Source organism: Poecile atricapillus, chromosome 1 (assembly GCF_030490865.1).
Source record: "Poecile atricapillus isolate bPoeAtr1 chromosome 1, bPoeAtr1.hap1, whole genome shotgun sequence".
In the NCBI taxonomy this organism is placed as follows: Eukaryota; Metazoa; Chordata; class Aves; order Passeriformes; family Paridae; genus Poecile; species Poecile atricapillus.
Window position 1 is genome coordinate 154,751,964 of NC_081249.1, and position 19,515 is coordinate 154,771,478.

Here is a 19,515-nt window from a genome sequence, read left to right on the forward strand (position 1 = left end):
CGCTGCTCGTTCGGCCACTAGAGCACGAGCGGGCGCGCGCCGCGCGCGCCCCCGCACGGGCCAGGGAGGACGGGGGAGGCGGGGCGGCGCGCGTGCGCGCGCAGCTGGGTGCCGGCCGCGCGCGCCCTCCCAGGCTTCCCAGGGAATCCAGCGGCAGCAGGAAGAGGCGCCTTCCCGCGCACGCGCAGCTGGCCGGGCGGGCGCGCGCTGAGCCGCGGCGGCGGGAGGGAGGGGGGAGGGGAGGGAAGCTGCTGAGGTAAAGTTAGGGGGAGAGAGAGACTCCGTCAGCGAAGCGAGAGCCGGGGAGGCTCGGCGGCCGCCATTACTGAGCGCCGGGGAGAGAGCGGAGAGGCGGGACGGGGCTGCGGCGGCCGGGAGCGCTCGGGAGCTGCGGGCCGGAGAGCGGAGAGAGCCCCGCGGGGAGGGGAAGCCGCCGGGGGCGCCGGCGTGGAGAGAGCGTCCCGGGAATGCTGCCGCTCCCGCCGCCGCCGAGGAGCCGGATCCCGACGGCGCGAGGTGAGGGGAGGAATGCGGTCCCGTGGGAGCCGGCCCGGCCTGAAGCGGGGCGGCCGGCCCGGCAGGCGGAAGGGGAGCGGGGGGAGGAGGCGGCTGCAGCCCGGCGAGCCGGCGCGGCGGCCGCTGGCTGTAACCAGTTCGGAGGGTTGGGGCCGCGTGGGGAGCGGGCAGCGGCCCCGCGCCCCCCGGCCGGCCCCCTCGGCTCCGCTGCGCCGCGGAGGGCAGGCGGGAAGGGCAGGGAGCGGAGTGCCTGGTCCCAGACAGGTGATGAAGGCCTGAGCGATGGGAGGGTCTGAGCCTGCTGTACGAGGCTGCCAGCTGGTCACGGCTCTCGAGGGAGGGAGGAAGGCAGGAAGGGGAGCTTCCCTGCTCCTCTCTTCTTCCTTCCTCATTCCCTTCTGCCTACTCCTTCAGCTTCCTCCCTTCTTCTATTTCCACTGCCTTTCCCCCCCTTTTCCCCCTTTCTCGGTACTTATTTTCCTCTTCATTACCCCCTAATACTCATTCACGCCTTCTCTGTTCTTTTCTTCCTCTTCTAAATTTGAACAGTTGTCCACTCCCCTCCTCCTTCCTTTCACCTTCAAATATTGCTCGATATTAAATTTCAGAAAACTTCACTCTCCTAATGATGTGTGTGCATTTCTGTTTTTCCACCAGGTGGATTTTAAGGCTTTGGAATAGGGTAGCCAGTTGCAGTGTTGCAGCTTTCAAGCGTTTTGAATCCCTTCAACCAGCATAACCTTTAGACTCTCTCCACCCAAGGGAATCACCAGAGACATACAGATGTAATGCCATGGTGTTGTAGCTATAAGACATAAGGAGTATGGAGCACTGCTTTAATTTAAAAAAGGAGCAGGACTATATAGTTATAAACGGAAGACATACTTGTCACCTTCTCCCTATAATACACCCCACCCCTCTGTACACCCCTCTTTTGCTCTCTCCAGTATCGCTTTTGATATCAGCGTGGAATGTTTCCTTAATAAGTAGGAGGGGACCGTTTTTAATCTAGACCAAAATAGGCCTGTGGGGGTATGTGTGTATTCTTTAGTTTAGTGTCATGCAGATAAACTGAAGGATTGTTTTTTTTCTTAATAAAGATCCTTGACAGAAATTTGAAAACTCTACACTGCAGAGTAAAAGCAGTAAAGAGAGAACAGCGTTAGCTGGTCAATTGGACGTCCATTTTAAACCTGTGCATTGAAGCCAGTTGCAGCACTGATGCTTGTATACTTACTTCATAAAGAATGAGGAATTTATAAGTGGCTTTTTTGTCAGTTGTGCTGTCTTACCTTCTGAAGAGTCTTCCGCATGATAGTTGTTTTCAGCAGTGACATCAGTGACCAGAGTTAAATGCCTCCTGATAAAACCCATACTTATAGTACTTATCTAAAGTAAGGGTATTACACATATTCATCCAGGTGCATTTTTGTAAGGACTTACTTTCATTGCTGTGCTGCCTTTAAAATTATTTTTAAGAAGTGCTAAAATTTGTAACATTCTATTTATAGTGCTGTACTAAAACTCAGTGTTATTAGAGCTCAGAAAGTATGATGGAAATGTAAAGGTTTAGGTTTTTTTTTAAGTCTGCAGTACTTCAAGTATGGGAAATTTTTTAAGCATTTGTTACAGTGTCACTAACGTGTTTTAGTATAAGTTGCTTGTTAGCTGGGAACATACTGAGCCAAATAACATTTTTTTCCTCTAAAGTATCCCTATCTAAAGCAGCTGCCATTGTTGTAAAATTGTAAATAATTGCAACCAAATGCCTACCGCTCCCTGGTATTGGACTTTACTTTACCTAAGGTGTTGCATGTGTAACATAATCCAATTAAATACTTTAGGCTCAGACTAAATTGTTTTAAAATGCTATATTTAGCACTAACAGAACCAAATGCTCCACATGTTTTTCAAGCTATGTGCTCTCCTAAAGCTGTAGGTGTTTTTTTCCTCTTGCAGACTTTGTAGAAAAGAAAAGCACTGATCATAATAATAGACTGTTCTGTGTAAGTTTCCGTGTTGGGACTTGTTATTTGAGTAGATAGCGCAAAAATAATTCCACGATGTTTTAATAAATATACTAAAAGGATGCTGACGCTATTTTAAGGCTTCCAAAAGTACTTTCTTGACACAAGACAAATCCCATGTACTGGCATCCTATCCTTCAGGAATATTTCGCATAAAACTTCACAAAGCGCTCCTCATCACTCCGTTTAGTAGGCTGCTCCCGGTGCTCCCTTAGGATTCTGTGCGGAAGGCGTTCTTGGGGGTGACACTCCGTGACCTTCTCCGAGAGAGTGGCACTTTGGAAGGCGAACGCCCGTGGCGAAGTTCTGCTGGCAGGGTTCCGTCGTGCGAGCTGCGGACGGCCGGGTCGGTGGCCATGACGTAGCCGTGCGAGCGGGCCCGCGGTGCATTCCTGCTGGCTGATAAGGCAGGAATGCTGGCCGGGCCCGGCGGGCTCTGCCGCCAGGGGGCTTTGGCCGCGCGCGGCCCCGCCCTCCCGGCCCGCGGGAGCGCCGCGCGCTTCGGGGGTCCCGCTCGCCCCGGAGCGCCGCAGTGCCGCTCCCGCCGCTTCTTCCTCCCCTGCGTCCGCGCTGCGTCTCTCCTAATGGGCGCACAAAATACTTAATCACTCTTTCATCGCTCTTTGGTCGGTTGGTTCTTTTTTTCTTTTTTATTCTGAGGATTTTTAGCCTAAAGGTCAGTGTAAGTGAGCTAGAAGATTTTACAGATTATTGTTTGAGCCATCTCATCACTCCCTTGTATTTACAAATTTGGTGAAATACATAAAGAAAAACGAATTCATAATTCCTCGCAAGAAACAATTGTGAGGTTATTTTGAATCTGCATGTTAACTGTGTTTTTCTAGTCACATCAATTGGAAAACAAAATAATTAATCTGTGGCTAGTTCTGCACGTTACATTTTGTGGTAAATAAGAGTTGTTTCTTTGGCTCTGAGTTAAAATTCCCACGCATTTTTGCAGTTCTGCATCAGTTGGCATTCAAACATGACAGAAGAATGCTTGCATTTAAAAAAGCAAAACTAATACCTGCATGCACAATTTTTGAACAAGTGTATATAGTTGCTTTTGGTATTTATTTAAGTTGGATAATTTTTATGCAGAATATTATTTGCTGCTTATATATGCCATTTCTCTTTCTCATTTCGTAATTTTAAAAAGGGGATAACCTGTATTGTTTTACACAGGTAAAAATGACACATATGGCTTGTACAAGGTCAAACAACAAACTAAGCTTTATGATGTTGAGTCCTGGATTCTACACTGCAGTTGCTCATGAAGCAGTATAATATGAAATGATCCAGATCTGTGGATCAGTGAAATTAGTTGTAGCTGCCCATACCAGGATGTACATTTTTCTTGTTTTTTTCTTCCAGGGAATGCTTTTTAGCCCTTTTTCTGTCCTTTCTTTGATCCCTCTTTCTTTGTCTGCTTCCTTTTCTTTCTTCTGTAAGTTTTTTTATGGATCCCCTTTGTAAAATTTCTCCATTAGTTCTTCTGTGTTTTTCCTGAGTACCTCCGTAAATAAGCCTGATCGGGAGACTTGCCCTGAGAAACTTCTCTGACCACTCTGCATGTTTTTGGTTGGAGCTTATCCTATGGAAAAAGAATTAAGAATTTATTGCTTCTGTAAACTTGCACTTTCCTTCCCTGATAAAAGGCAGGCTTTGAAACTATATTGAATGTTTTCAGATATTCAAAAATCTGAAGATAAGTAACTTGAGAGGCCTAAGTTCAGAATACTGCTGTGCTGGTAATTTGAACCTTTGCAGTTTACTTTTTTATTGTACCTTGATTTAAATTGTGTAAGTTGGTTTGGTTTTTCTCTTCTTTGTTTGTTTTTTTTTTTTTTTTGAGGAGAGCAATAATGATAATAGATGCCCTGGGACTGCTAGATTCCACCTAAAGAATGATGTTTTGAATTCAGAAATAATATTTAGTCTCTGATTTAATTTTGAGTAATACACAGGCAGTCCTCAGTGTATTATTATTAATAGATGACATTTATTGAGCTTAGTTGGGGCTAAGAGCTTTGAACTTCTGTTTTTAAAAACAGTTTTTCATTGCTTTTATAATATGAAGTTGGGCAGTTGGGGTTTCTCTCTTTTTTTAAAAATTTTTTCATACATTGATTACTTTGCTTTTTCGTGGAGAGAATTATCTGGGCTATGGAACTCCTTTAGGGATTATAGCTTGCTGTCATACTAACCAAATCTGAAGTGAACAGCAGTTGGAGTCATCCATTCTCATCCTTCATTTCCCTAGCATGATTAATCAACATACCACTTCAGCTGAATTTCTTTTCATAAGAGGATCACTGTTGTCCCTTACTGTCTTGCTGTTGTTTGGTTGAGCTTACTTTCTGATAAGCAGTCTGAATAATGTTTTTTCTCATGTTGGCTGATACTTGGGTAATTGTTGTATTTACCATTAGTTATAAATAAGATTTAAAGTATGGTTAATTAAGTTTACCTGCACTTAGGCAAGAGTATCGGTGTGTTTGTAAAGTAGACAGGACACATTAAGTGTTAGGACTGCAGCAGACTTAAGTGATTTGAAATTGTTAAGGTTACATTGGTATATTCTGGTTTCGTTTCTAAAAAGATTTTCTTGAAGGGAAGATTTCTTAGGCTTGCTTGAGTGAAAAAAGAGAACTCTTGGTAAAACTGACTGAGGAATGACAACATTACGTTAAGGTACCTCAACTTTTTTTTTTTTTTTTTTTTTTTACTGGTTGTTAGAAGGGAAAACTGTTGAATTCTTATTGTTTTGTGTAGGGCTATAGCTACTGTTGTGCTGATAGATCTTGGATGTTGGGTACTGTAGTAAATTTTTTCCAAGCCAAGTTTTGGTTCTCAAAAAGTATGAAGTGAGGTGAGATGACTTGGTCATCTGCTATAGAGGTCACAGTAAGTTTCTGCGGGTGTATTTGTATACCTTGTAAAGCAGACTAGGCTGTGAGGGGCCTTTTATTCACATGTGCTTCTCTTTGCTTGGCCAGGTAATTTACGAACACACTTGCAAGACTATGCTAATTGAAACTAACCCCAGAAAATACTAATCCATAAACTGTTGTTCTAGACAACACTACAGAGTGAGTAAAGGACTTGGAGAAAATACTGTTTATTTTTCCCTATTGGCAGCTGCTTAAATAGTTGATGGTCATAAGCAATTCTGTGGACTCTTTCAGGAAACATTTTTGCTCCAGCCATGTTAGGTCTAAAACAGTTTTTGGTTCAGAAAACAATTTTGGAGGGTATTGAGAAATACTCAAGGGTATTTATCTGTAAGTGATTTTCTTGACTGTGGACTCATCTACAAGTTGCTGTGCAGCCACAATTACTTAATAATGATAGATGATTAACTCTTCAAGTGTTTATTCCTTGCTAATAAAATGGCATTTTATTTTAGTGTTTAGAATTTTGCTTGGAGTCTTTGGGAAATGTGTTTGTAAATAGGGTCTTTTCTGGTCTCTTAAGGTTTCTGACTGGTGTTGTGAGGGCCTGTTCTTTGAGCTTTCTCTTGTGGCATTGTCCCTCAAGCCTCAGATGCATTCTTGCAAATGGAGACACTTTTCTCTGCTCTTCCACATACTCTGAGTTCTTCAGAGGCCCATTGTCTTTTTCCTCATGAGCAAGTACCTGCTCTGCTCAGCTAGCTGTGGATGTAGAGGTGTGCCACAGCTTGGAGGTAAGGGCAGGGAACAGAACTCGCCATCTATCTTCTCTATCAAGGGATAGAATTTAGCACTGAAGCTCAGCCAGGCTTATTGCATGACTGAAAGATTGCTGCCTATTGATTTTGGTGTTGTTTGGTACCACAAGATTAGTTAGTGTAGTTGTATTGGTATATTGTTTATCAGTATTGCCAAACCTTTTTTATCTGAAAGAAAATTTACTACAGCAAAGTGAATATTAATTCTAAAGCAAAGTGAAATTATTAAGACTATAATTGTAAATGGCAAAACAAGAGAAAACTCTGTTGTTTTGATGTATTTAGCACATATGCAGCTTGTGCTGCATCTTGCTTAACAGTGACACCTTTCCTGCGTTAAAAATGGCTTACATAATATTCCAGTGCAAGTACCTCAATTTCCTTTCTTGTTCTGCATCATAATGTGTGGATCACTGGCCTGGCAAAGTCTGGGTTTTGTGTGGATGCAAAGGGAAGAACAATGGAAGAGAGTTCAGTTTTTGATTACTTTATATTAGCATCCCTGTGGTGAGCTCAGCACTTAAAAGGGTTATATTAATAATTTGTACCCTAGTTGAGGCTTCGAAATCTTCAAATCTAATTATACTTTCAATTTCTAATTTGTGACAGTTTGTAAGTCCTTTTAATTTAGAAGTGGTGTCCTGCAGGTAAAGGGTTTTGAGGCAGACTGTACCTTTTTCCTATTAATAGAATGTATGTACACAGACATATATTTGTTTCCTGTATTTTGTACTTAGGCCTATAACAACTTCATCTTGCAAAGCTGTGTTCTAAATACTTTATAATTCCAAGTTATTCTAGAAGTGATTAGTGATTTTTATAGCTTACATTTTACATGTTAACTGAGAAACTACATTATTTTTTTCATAACAGGCTTCTGCAACCTAGGTATTGTTGAAGTATCAAGTTGAAATTCAAATCACAATCACTTAAGAACTCTGCCCTCTCTCAAATATTAATGGGTGTGCTTACAGGATTTAAACCCTCCCAATTTAGACAAAGTCCAGCTTGAGTTTTGTTTATGGGTTTAAAATAAGGAAAACAATCCTCATGTGTAGGTGAAGTGTTGTACCTTCTCTGATTGCTGCTTCTTCCTTCATAAACTTGAAATTTTAATGGCTCTTATTTTTTGGTTTCAGATTCCTCAGGGAAGGACTTACTGAAGGGCACTGTTTAAATGTGTGACATTACTGCAGGAAGATCACAGCAGGATAGTCATCTTGCTTTGCACCTCTTTTTCCTAAGGGTAAGTTTGGGCTTTAGACCTTTATAATGTGTTTAAGGGTGAAGGTGGGTAAATAAGTACAAGCTGCTACCTTATTTTCTTTATGACTACTCTTGGAAATCTAAAAGTCTGTAGAGACAAGGTCCTACAGTGCATCTGTAGATGGTCAGAGAGGTTCTTCCTGCAGTGATGTCAGACACTTCGTATTATTTTCAATCCTAAGATTGAAATTAGTTGGGGAAATCAAACAACCCCTCTTTTGAATCTGTAAAATAGGTGGTGGGGGGGGGGTTTAGATGAATCATAGCCTTCAGAATTTGTTATTGAATTAGGCAGATTGAACTAAGATAGTGGGACTAACTTACAATGAATTTCCAGTGTGCATGGTTTAAAACAGTACAAAATGATTAAGTAAGTTTACATTAGTGATATAGTGAAATGGATGATCTTCCATTTGGAGAACAATTTAATGATGATTACATATTAAATGTGAAGCCATTATAATGTCAGATTTTTACCAGTTTTATTACTTAATTAACATAGATTTCGTTCTGTGATTTTGTACAATCAGTGCAAAGTAGGAACTGTCTTCAGAAAAAAAAGCCCAAAAAACCCTTACTGGTTTTAAATATCTTTAGTGATTCAGCTTCTGTTATGGTTAAAATCATTCATGTCAGAACTTTAATGAGAGACTGATGTGTTTGTTCTCCCTTTGTCAGTGTCCCCTTTCACCTTATTCTTTGTATTTACTTGCTTAAAAATGTATCGATTTAACAAAACACTTTGTAGATGGATGAGGAACAACCTTTGCTACAGAAGATGTAGAGTATCTGAAAGTATTGATTGTTTCTTATAAACTAATTGCAAATTGACAGTGTCTTCCTGATGAAATGAAGTAATCCTGTGGATGAAGTTTTTTGTGTTCTAGTTTAGTCCACATGAAATCTGTATTGTGCTGTGGCAAACAGAAAACATTTTATAGTGAAAGTGCTGACTAAATTTCTCATTCTGACAGTTTGAATGATGCTACTATGATAAGCTTTCCTTTAGAAAGAAGACACTGGGTTTATTTGTAGTAATATAAATACTGGTGGTAAAGGATGTTATTTTTATTAAGTATTTTTATTCCTGGAGCCATTTTCTGTTAGGTCCAAGTTCTGTGTTTTAAGAACATAATAAACACAGTGGAAACAGTGAAAAGGAAAATTTTAAATATGAGTTTTCTTTCTGAATGGGTCTTAGAGTAATCTAATTTAACCAAAAAAGAATTCTAAAATCTGGCATAAAAATTTTGGGTTTTGCAGTCTAAAAGCTCTTGAGTATAAAAATTAGGTGTCCCTCTTCCTTTTGTAATGAAGTTGATACTTTCTTCAGAAAAAGTACTTTCCTTTGCTATGACTCTATAACTTTGCTATGATTTCTATGACTAACAGCTGGTTTTATATATGTAGTTTGTATTTTATGTTTTGGTTAGTTAATTGTTGCTAAGAAGGACAAAGTATATAACACTAAAATTTCAGTATTGACACTTGTTATACTTTTATTCTTATAAGGGCTATTTATAGGTCTGTTTAAGTACATTTGTGTTGTTACTTTGTACTCTACAAATGTAAAAGCAAATATGTCAAGTACAAGAGTATCTACCTTTCATTTATAGTGCCATGTAATAGTTGGCTTTTTACCATGAAAATGAGAAGTATTTTTATAAAAATATTTTCAGAGGGGATAGAGCAGTGTAGGTTGGAAGAGAGCTCTGAATGTCATCTAGTCCAGCCTCCCTGCTCAAGCAGGCTCAGCTAGGGCAGGTTGCCCAGGTCTGTGTCCAGGTGTCTTTTGAATACCTTTAGTGCAGCAGCCTTTACAACTTCTCTGGGCAAACCAGGTCAGTGCTCAGCCACCCTCACAATTAAAAAAAGGGTTTCCTGATGTTCATATGGCATCATCTGTATTTCAGTCTGTGCCTATTGCCTCCTGTCCTGTCCCTGGGCACCACTGAAAAGAGTCTGGCTCTGCTTTCTTTGCAGCTTTCTTCCAAATATTTGGACACTTTGATGAGATCTTCCCCAAGTCTTCTCTTTGCCAGGTTGAACAGTCCTAGCTCTTCTAGCCTTTCATTAAATGAGAGATGCAGTGGTGCTTTAAGCCCTTGCTGCTTTCTCCAGTAGTTCTGTATCTCTCCTGTACTGTGGAACTGGACACAGTGCATCAGGTGTGGCTTTACAGGGCTGCAAAGAGGGGAAGGTTCACCTGCCTTGTCCTGCTAGCAGTACTTTGTCTAATGCTGCCCAGGGTACTCTCAGCCTTGTTTGCCACAGGTGCACATTGCTGGGTGGTGTTCATGTCCTCTGGGATGCCCAGGTGCCCCCCTGGACAGCTGCTCTTCAGGCAGCTGGCTCCATCATACGGTACATGGAGTTATTCCTCCCTGCATCCAGGACTGTATCATTTGTTTCTCCTAATTCTGTCATTAGCAAACTTGCTTAGGATACATTCTGCCCCATCATCCAAGTTATTAATGAAGATACTGAGCAGTGTTGGACCCAGTACTGGCCTGTGGAGTGCAGTGCTGGTTACTGGCCCCCAAGTAGATTTCATGCCACTCGTCGCAGTCTGCTGGAGCCAGTTATTTGGGTATTCAATTTTTTCTGTCTTTCTCATAATGTAATTGATTCAAAACCAGCAAATGCATTTCCATTTGCAGTATGCATGCAAGCAGAGTCTTCTGATTAATGACTGAGAGTTAGTGGTAATTTTTATACTTGGTGACAGCTTCAATAAAGCCACGGGAACCTTGTAGTAACTCTGTGAAACTCTGAGTATAGATATAGTAGTTTTTGTTTTCCGTTAATAAAAGTTTGCTTTTTTTTTCATAGACAGAAGGAATGTAACAACACTGGAGTCTTAAAATCTATACATAAGTTCTACTCTTAGTATTTGTATGATGTTTGTGTTTTTCTGTAGAATTCAGGTTCGAAACATTTCCTTAAAAGCTGTTTGCTGTTAGTATACAAATCAAGTAGTCTGCTTCTGCAGATAGGTAGCAGCTGAGGCACGTGGCCAACTGCCTGCTTTTACAGCTACTTGTTTTGAAATTTTCTTTACTGCAACCTAACCTCAAACCTGCAAATGCACATTAAAGTAATGTTTTTCATGCAGATGTGCATGATATCTAGTGAAAATGTGTGAATAGAAAAGCATGAATATGGGGTCGGGTTTAGTGTTTTTATGTTGTATTTTTGCTTTTTAGTGCCCAGGATTTGTAAGCTAATGAGGAGGACAATAATTTGGGGCTTTGAGTGTGGGTTTTATTTTTTTCAGAAGTATGCTGATGAGCTATTAAAAGAGCTGAAAAACTACTACTAAATTGTGCCTAAAATCTGTTTATTTTAAAATTTGTAGTATAAATAGCATTAGCGTTACTGAATTATGAATTTTTGATCTCATTCAAAGCAGTTGCAGAATTTTCATATCCACAGGAAATCAGGGTGATCAAGCAAAAGCGCTTCTTAAAATCTCTTTTTCCTCATGAATATTATAAAGAAATACCTGCAATCTTGAAATTTTTTTTCCTTTGTATTTTTTAGGAAGATGATGCTCCTTGTCCAGGTTATCTGAGGTTCTCTTAATCACAAGCTGAAGCAGGAACAACTGAAGGCAATTTCTGGAGCCCTGGATATACAATTCAAATTTGTAGGAACTTTTTCCAGAATGAAAACCACATACAGTTACCTTGATAATTGCAAAAAGATGAGAGGAAAGTTATGATGGCAAAAAACAAAGAGCCACGCCCCCCATCTTATGCTGTTAGTGTTGTTGGACTGTCTGGAACTGAAAAGGATAAAGGTAATTGTGGAGTCGGAAAGTCATGTTTGTGCAATAGATTCGTTCGTTCAAAAGCAGATGAATATTATCCTGAGCATACCTCTGTGCTTAGCACAATTGACTTTGGAGGAAGAGTTGTTAACAATGATCACTTTTTGTACTGGGGTGACGTAACACAAAGTGGTGAGGATGGAATTGAGTGCAGAATTCATGTAATTGAGCAGACTGAGTTCATTGATGATCAGACTTTCTTGCCTCATCGGAGTACAAATTTACAACCGTACATAAAACGTGCAGCTGCCTCCAAACTGCAGTCCGCAGAAAAACTAATGTACATTTGCACAGATCAGCTAGGCTTGGAGCAAGACTTTGAGCAAAAACAAATGCCTGAAGGGAAATTAAACATAGATGGGTTTTTATTGTGCATTGATGTAAGCCAAGGATGCAATAGGAAGTTTGATGATCAACTTAAATTTGTGAATAATCTTTATATCCAGCTCTCAAAATCTAAAAAACCCATAATAATAGCGGCAACAAAATGTGATGAATGTGTGGATCATTATCTGCGAGAGGTTCAGGCCTTTGCTTCAAATAAGAAGAACCTTGTGGTCGTGGAAACATCAGCAAGATTCAACGTCAATGTTGAAACATGTTTTACTGCACTGGTACAAATGATGGATAAAACTCGTGGTAAACCTAAAATAATCCCCTATCTGGATGCCTATAAAACTCAAAGACAGTTAGTTGTTACGGCAACAGATAAGTTTGAAAAACTTGTCCAAACTGTGAGAGACTATCATGCAACTTGGAAAACTGTTAGTAACAAACTGAAAAACCACCCTGATTATGAGGAGTATATAAATTTGGAAGGAACAAAAAAGGCCAAAAATACATTTTCAAAACACATAGAGCAACTTAAACAGGAACATATTAGAAAGAGAAAAGAAGAATACATTAACGCATTGCCAAGAGCTCTTAATACTCTTCTATCAAATCTTGATGAGATTGAACTTTTGAGCTGGTCAGAAGCCTTGAAGGTAATGGAGAAAAGGCCTGACTTCCAGTCCTATTTTGTAGTGCTTGAAAAAATACCCTGGGATGAAACTGACCACATAGATAAAGTGAATGACAGAAGGATTCCGTTTGACCTTCTCAGTACCCTAGAGGCAGAAAAAGTTTATCAAAACCATGTGCAGCATCTTATATCTGAAAAAAGGAGGGTTGAAATGAAAGAGAAATTCAAAAAAACTCTTGAGAAAATCCAATTCATTTCACCCGGACAGCCATGGGAAGAAGTTATATGTTTTGTGGTAGAGGATGAAGCATTCAAATACATCACTGATGCAGATAGTAAGGAAGTGTATGGTAGGCATCAGAGGGAGATTGTTGAAAAAGCCAAAGAGGAGTTTCAGGAAATGCTTTTTGAACATTCAGAGCTATTTTATGATCTGGATCTTAATGCAACACCAAGTACAGATAAAATGAGTGAAATTCATGCAGTTCTGAGTGAAGAACCTAGATACAAAGCTTTACAGAAACTTGCACCTGATAGAGAATCTCTTCTGCTCAAACACATAGGATTTGTTTATCACCCAACTAAAGAAACTTGTCTCAGTGGCCAAAATTGTATGGACATAAAAGTAGAAGAGTTGCTTGCCAACAGTCTTCTGCAACTAGACCATGGACGTTCAAATTTATACCATGATAGTGCCAACATTGATAAAATCAATCTTTTCATTTTGGGCAAAGATGGCCTTGCACAAGAATTGGCAAATGAAATTCGGACACAATCCACTGATGATGAATATGCATTAGATGGAAAAATATATGAACTAGATCTTAGGCCAGTTGATGCCAAATCCCCGTACTTGCTGACTCAGTTGTGGACCTCAGCCTTCAAACCACATGGTTGTTTCTGCGTGTTTAATTCTATTGAATCACTGACTTTTATTGGGGAGTGCATTGCTAAAATAAGGGCTGAAGCATCTCAGATAAGGAGAGACAAGTATATGGCTAATCTTTCATTTACATTAATATTGGCTAACCAGAGGGACAGTGTTAGCAAGAATCTACCTATTCTGAGGCATCAGGGACAGCAATTGGCTAACAAGTTACAATGTCCTTTTGTAGATGTGCCTGCTGGCACATACCCACGCAAATTTAATGAGGCCCAAATAAAACAAGCTCTGAGGGGAGTACTGGAAGCAGTTAAACACAATTTTGATGTTGTAAGTCCAGTTCCCACCATTAAAGATCTGTCAGAAGCTGACTTAAGGATTGTCATGTGTGCCATGTGTGGCGATCCTTTCAGTGTGGATCTTATTCTTTCCCCTTTCCTTGATTCTCACTCCTGTAGCGCTGCTCAGGCTGGCCAGAATAATTCTTTGATGCTAGACAAAATAATAGGAGAAAAGAGACGTCGAATACAGATAACTATATTATCATATCATTCTTCAATTGGTGTAAGGAAAGATGAACTTGTTCATGGATATATACTGGTCTATTCTGCAAAGCGAAAGGCATCCATGGGAATGCTTCGGGCATTTCTTTCTGAAGTTCAGGATACGATTCCTGTCCAGTTGGTGGCTGTTACTGATAGCCAGGCAGACTTCTTTGAGAATGAAGCAATCAAGGAACTCATGACTGAAGGAGAGCACATAGCAACAGAAATTACTGCTAAGTTTACAGCTTTATATTCATTATCTCAATATCATCGTCAAACTGAGGTTTTCACGTTGTTCTTCAGTGATGTATTAGAGAAGAAAAACATGATTGAAAGTTCCTACATGTCAGACAGCACAAGGGAATCAACGCACACAAGTGAAGATGTTTTTCCAAGATCTCCGAGAGGAGGTTCCCTTGACTATAATTACCCAGATTCAGAGGATGATGCCGAAGGACCACCGCCTTACAGTCCAATTGGTGATGATGTAAGGTTACTTCCAGCACCTAGTGATCGTTCCAAGTACCGACTGGATTTGGAAGGAAATGAGTATCCTGTTCACAGTACACCGATCAATTGTCATGACCATGAACGCAACCATAAAGTGCCTCCTCCGATAAAACCGAAACCACTTGTTCCAAGAACAAATGTCAAAAAACTGGATCCCAACCTCCTGAAAACAATTGAGGCAGGTATTGGCAAAAACCCCAGGAAACAGCCTTCTCGAGTGCCTGCAGCACCACCAGAAGATACAGACCCATCTGACAACTATGCTGAACCTATTGACACGATTTACAAGCATAAAGGCTTTGCAGATGATATCTATGCGGTTCCAGAGGATAGTCAGAATCGTATTATTAAAGTTCAAAACTCAATTGTTATAAATACCCAAGGTGAGGAAGAAAATGGGTTTTCTGATAGAGTTTCCAAAAGTCATGGGGAAAGAAGGCCTTCAAAATACAAGTACAAGTCTAAGACACTGTTCAGCAAAGCCAAGTCTTACTATAGGAGAACACATTCAGATGCAAGTGATGATGAGGCTTTTACCACTTCTAAAACTAAATGGAAAGGAAGACATCGTGGAAGTGAAGAAGACCCACTTCTTTCACCTGTTGAAACATGGAAGGGTGGCATAGATAATCCTGCCATTACATCGGATCAAGAATTAGATGACAAAAAAATGAAAAAGAAACCCCACAAAGTAAAAGAAGATAAGAAGGTAAGTCAGTTAATTTAAATTTTATTTACAACTTGTGGTGCATTGTAAAATGGGAAGAGACAAAATATGCAAGATTTGTACCCTATTTTGAAACAGGTGCTTTAAAATTTTCAAACTGTATTTGTTGGATTTTTATGTCTTAAGTTCCTATTAAGTTGCTTGGAACTAGCAAACATTATGGAATGAGGTGGTTTGTCTACCTTGTCAGCTCTTCAATAAGTTATTTTCGTCTCTACTTACATGTGGAGGCTTCCTTCCATTTGAGTAAGGTCGTGTGGTTTTTTTAAGAAAAAAGCTGCTTTGCGAGCTCTTGAGTAGAACCGGTTCTTTCAGTTGTTGCAGTTTTTGCTGTTGGAATGTGGTTTAGGGCTGGTGAATGAAAGGAGCAATTTCTTTTTAATTCTTAGCTGTCTTCCTAGAGCACTAGAACAAATGCATAAAAAGGAAACTATATGGTAGCTGCATTTTCCTAGTGTGGGCAAACAGATAATCAAGGTGAAAGTTGTACTACTTTACAGATCTCTACACAAGCAGAATAAAAGGAACAAAATAGGGAGATAAAGGGAAGATAATAATGTTGCAGTTTACTTGAAAATGTTTCATCTTCGTGACTGAGAGTTACTTATTTTTTGACTGGCTCTCTGAAAAGTTGTATCATCAAGGTAGTGTTGTGGGTTCTAGATGTACATTCTTTATAGTTTAGATTTTAATTTTAGGCCAGCAATCATTGTGTTAGGTATAGGTTTGACATGAAATCAGAAGTGTTGCTGATGAGTTAAATATTTTCTATCTTGTCTCAAGGTAATCTGACCTTTTTAATACTATCTTTTTTAGCATTTTTGAAATGTCACTTTTTTAGCTTAAATCTGATGGTACTTAAATAGCAAAAATAAGTTTTGTTAAAATAGAGCATAGTTAAATTTAACTAATAGATAAAATTCTTCCTGGTATGCAGCTGTGATTTGAATTACACATGACTGATTTAAAGGCCACTAAACTTTCTTAAGGCTTACTCATAAGCATGGATAATGATGTCTTGCGGGTATAAAATCATATGGTTAAAAATACTTTGAAGTTACTCTTTTGGAGAAACTTGAATTTTTTAAAAAACAATCATTTATATACTTTTCATAGAATCATTGAATATCCTGAGTTGAAGGAACCCATAAAGATCATTGAGTCCGACTTCTGGACTCCTTTTGCTTGAAATAATCTTTCTACATAGAAATTGAAGTGTAGTTGCATAATCTTCCTACTGTCCCAGCAGTGTTGAGTTGAGAGCAAGTTACTCTGAGTTGAATATTTGTGTTAAACTGGGTAGATCTTCTACAGTGGGGTCTTCTCTTCCTGAAATTGTCAGGAGACCCCCTGATGGGTCTACCAAAGCTTCCACTTTTGGTTTTCGCCTGTTGAGAAGAAGCCTAAATTGGAAGTTTCAAGCTGTTTTGATTTTTATAGTGGATAGGTTTCTTGAAGAGTAGAATTGTTTTAAGTTTTGGTTGGTTGGTTTTGCTTTGGTTTGTGATTTGCTGGTTATGTGGGTGTTTTTTTGTGTGTGGGGGGGAGTTGTATTTTACTCACATGTAGCAAAGGTGCTACTGTTAAATTAGTGAAAACTTTTAACCATCATGGAAATTATTGTGAGGAAACAAATTGACTTGATAGCTCAAATGTTTGCAAGTTTTCTAAGTATTTTGGGTAAGATAAGTAGTGACTTTTCTGTGTATTGACTTGCATGAAGTTGAAGTGAGAGTAGTTCCAGTTCAAGTGAGTCATTCTAGTTCATTATCTGTTTGTGTTTTTTAACAGTTAATTTTATTTCACAAAACATGCAATTTTTTTAGTTTTGGAACGTTTTCTGCATGTTTTCCTGAGTAGTTTTGGATGAGCAACTAGAAGTCTTTTATTACAGAAATGCAAAAATTATTCAAATTATATTGTCCTTTTCAGTTGTTTGGTTATTTTGGTAGTTATTTTGGTCTGCCACTATTTCCAGATTGCTGAGTTTTTTTTAGAATTTTGACTCTTTAAATGTAAAAGAGGTAAATAGAACTTGTGTACTTCTTTCTGACTATTTCTTAGGTCTCCTATTGTTACTTTTTCTGAATTGTTCAGCTCTGTGTAAAGGGAAAATAGGATACATGTGTATCCTATGTACTTGCTTTAATTCTAGTGATTCTGAAATGCAGAAGTCTTATGAACAAAATTAATTTGTTTGGAAAAACTTGGATTTTAAAGACTGAATTCCTAATTGTCTTTTTTAAATATTGATTGTTTTTTTAAAGCCCAAGTAGGATGTAACATTCCTGATACTCCTTGCATTTTTGTTGGTTTGAGATGTGGTGTTTCTGGGTGGGTTTATTGTAGGGTGTTGCAGGGGAGACATGACTGTGCTGAAGGTTGCTCATTCTGTCCTGACCTTTTCAGGTCCCCAGTTTTATCTGACTCAGGATAAAATCACATAAAAATATGGTACTAGGACAGATACAGGGAGGCAGAGAATGGATGTAGAGTAATTGTGGGGTTCAGGTAAAACAACTGAAAGGATAAAGGCAAGAATTGGGTGAGTAGGAAGGAGGAAGCAAGAACTGACAAACAGTAGAGCAGGAGCATGAACTGGTGTAGTTTGGATAACACATGCATATCAAACTTTAGAAATGTGTTGTGGACAGGTGTTATTAAAAGCAGAAGTAAATACTCAGAATTGTACTACTTGATGCTGTTTGGAAGCATAAATTAAAACATTTTAGTGTGGAAAGTATAGCAATGACAAACCTCTGGCAAGCAGGTAACATTAATTGCAAGGTCATGTAATGTTTCTTATTACCAAATGAAACAATTTAAAATTCAGACCAGTTAAGCAAGTGTGCTTTGGTCTGAATTATTTGCCCATTATTTTTGTCCATAACACTGTGCTAGTGTTCTTAGACCTAGTTTCAGTATACTGGTAGTCAGAACTGGAAGAGAATCATCCTTGAGCTCTTCTTTCAATTATCACAAAAATAGTTCCTCTGAAAACTTTTATCCCCCCATTCTTACTACTCTGAAAAACTCATCCAGAGCTTCTATTTCCTCTGTATTGGTAAAGAATCTTGCAATTCCTAGTTTTCACCCTTCCTTATTGTAACCTTTCTCCTGAAATGTTTCTTTTTCTGGCCAGTCACCTCCAAAATGGTGAAGAGAAAATGGCTACTTCTTGGCCTGAGTTTTCAAAGATTTAAAAAAAAAATGAAATCTTCCTCTGAACCTATGTTTTTGAATGAGGATGACTGAAACAGTGCATATTATTGCAAGGAATGTCATAACAGTACATCATGTAATCTTAGTGTGTGCTGAGATCTACTAGAAATTACTGCCCGACACAATTGTGTGATTGCATCCAAATTTTGCTTAACTGCAGTTGCTGTCACCTTAGGTGCCTTTGGCCTGCTCTTGTCCTTGATAATTTCCAGGTAGTGACTCCACACTGCACAGCACAGGTGGTTTATTGTACATACACACATGTATAGTACCTGAACATTACAGCATGTGCTACAGGCACATTACAGCACATGAGTTTTATTAGTTGTGCATTGCAGTGCAGGATTTTTCCATTACTCTATGACTGTCCTTTTTGTTGCTGAATATCATCTTTTTTCTGTTCCTTCAGTTGTCACTGTAGTTTCCTATATGTCATCACCGAGTGCCTTACTAAAGTCCAGATTGGTAAAACCAACAGATGGTAGTTCTATCTTTGCCTCTAGAAAAGAAGAAGTGGGAAAGGCTGAATCAGTATAGTCTAATTTGTGATACACCCACCTTTATCCTATTTTACTTTATTAGCACATGTCTAAATGTTCTAAAAAATTTATGATATGACCTTGCATGTGCTATTAACAAGTGAACTGTTGAACTTTTTCTGGTGGGGATAAATATGAGGACAAGTAAGAAGGAGGAGGAGAAGAAAGCAAGCAGACTGGCTTGAAACACAGGACTTTTTGGCCACATTCATGTGTAGTTGTGTGTGCACACTGAACTTGAAATATTTCAAGTGCATGTTGTTCGATATTTCAAGTGCATGTTGTGTGCTAATACTTGTTGAACTGTAGTGGCCTATTTTCTTCACCTGCAGAACTTCTTCTGTGAAGTTTCTCTTAGGAAAAAAGCACCTTGTCCTTTCTGCTGTTAAACAAAATAGCAAAAAAATGTGGTTTACAGAGTAAATTCTTCCCTATGTTTGCATACTTCCTAGGTTTGATTATTTCCTTGATGGTGTTCACAAACTTAGAGGAACTAAGCATGGACTAAAATGTTAAAATATGTCTTTGCCTCAGCTGTTTCTTTTTTGCCAAGTCCTCTCCAGCTGAGATGTGTGCTCATTCATCTCCATGTCTTTATCAAAAACTGGAAAGGGGAATTACAAGTAGATGCTTGTCTCAATCAGAATTTTTAATGCTAAGGTCTAGTGTAAACATTATTGGTGTTGGTGTACATGAAAAGCAGCAGCCTTGCATGCTGTATCATAAATTATTTTTGTCTTCAGTTTAATTTCATGAGTTGGGAGATAAAAAC

General features: G+C 39.3%; 1 protein-coding gene across 2 annotated transcripts in view; it reads left to right on the top strand.

Moving 5' to 3' along the window:
* The first annotated feature begins 247 nt into the window (after positions 1 to 247).
* ARHGAP5 (Rho GTPase activating protein 5) overlaps positions 248 to 19,515 on the top strand; it is a 47,350-nt gene continuing 28,082 nt past the window's right edge. For both annotated transcript variants that reach the window (XM_058839236.1, XM_058839246.1), the window contains exons 1-3: positions 248 to 516; positions 7,395 to 7,501; positions 11,065 to 14,964. In XM_058839236.1, the coding sequence (XP_058695219.1) occupies positions 11,242 to 14,964 (3,723 nt within the window). In that variant the 5' untranslated portion in view covers positions 248 to 516; positions 7,395 to 7,501; positions 11,065 to 11,241. The remainder of the gene's footprint in view (positions 517 to 7,394; positions 7,502 to 11,064; positions 14,965 to 19,515) is intronic.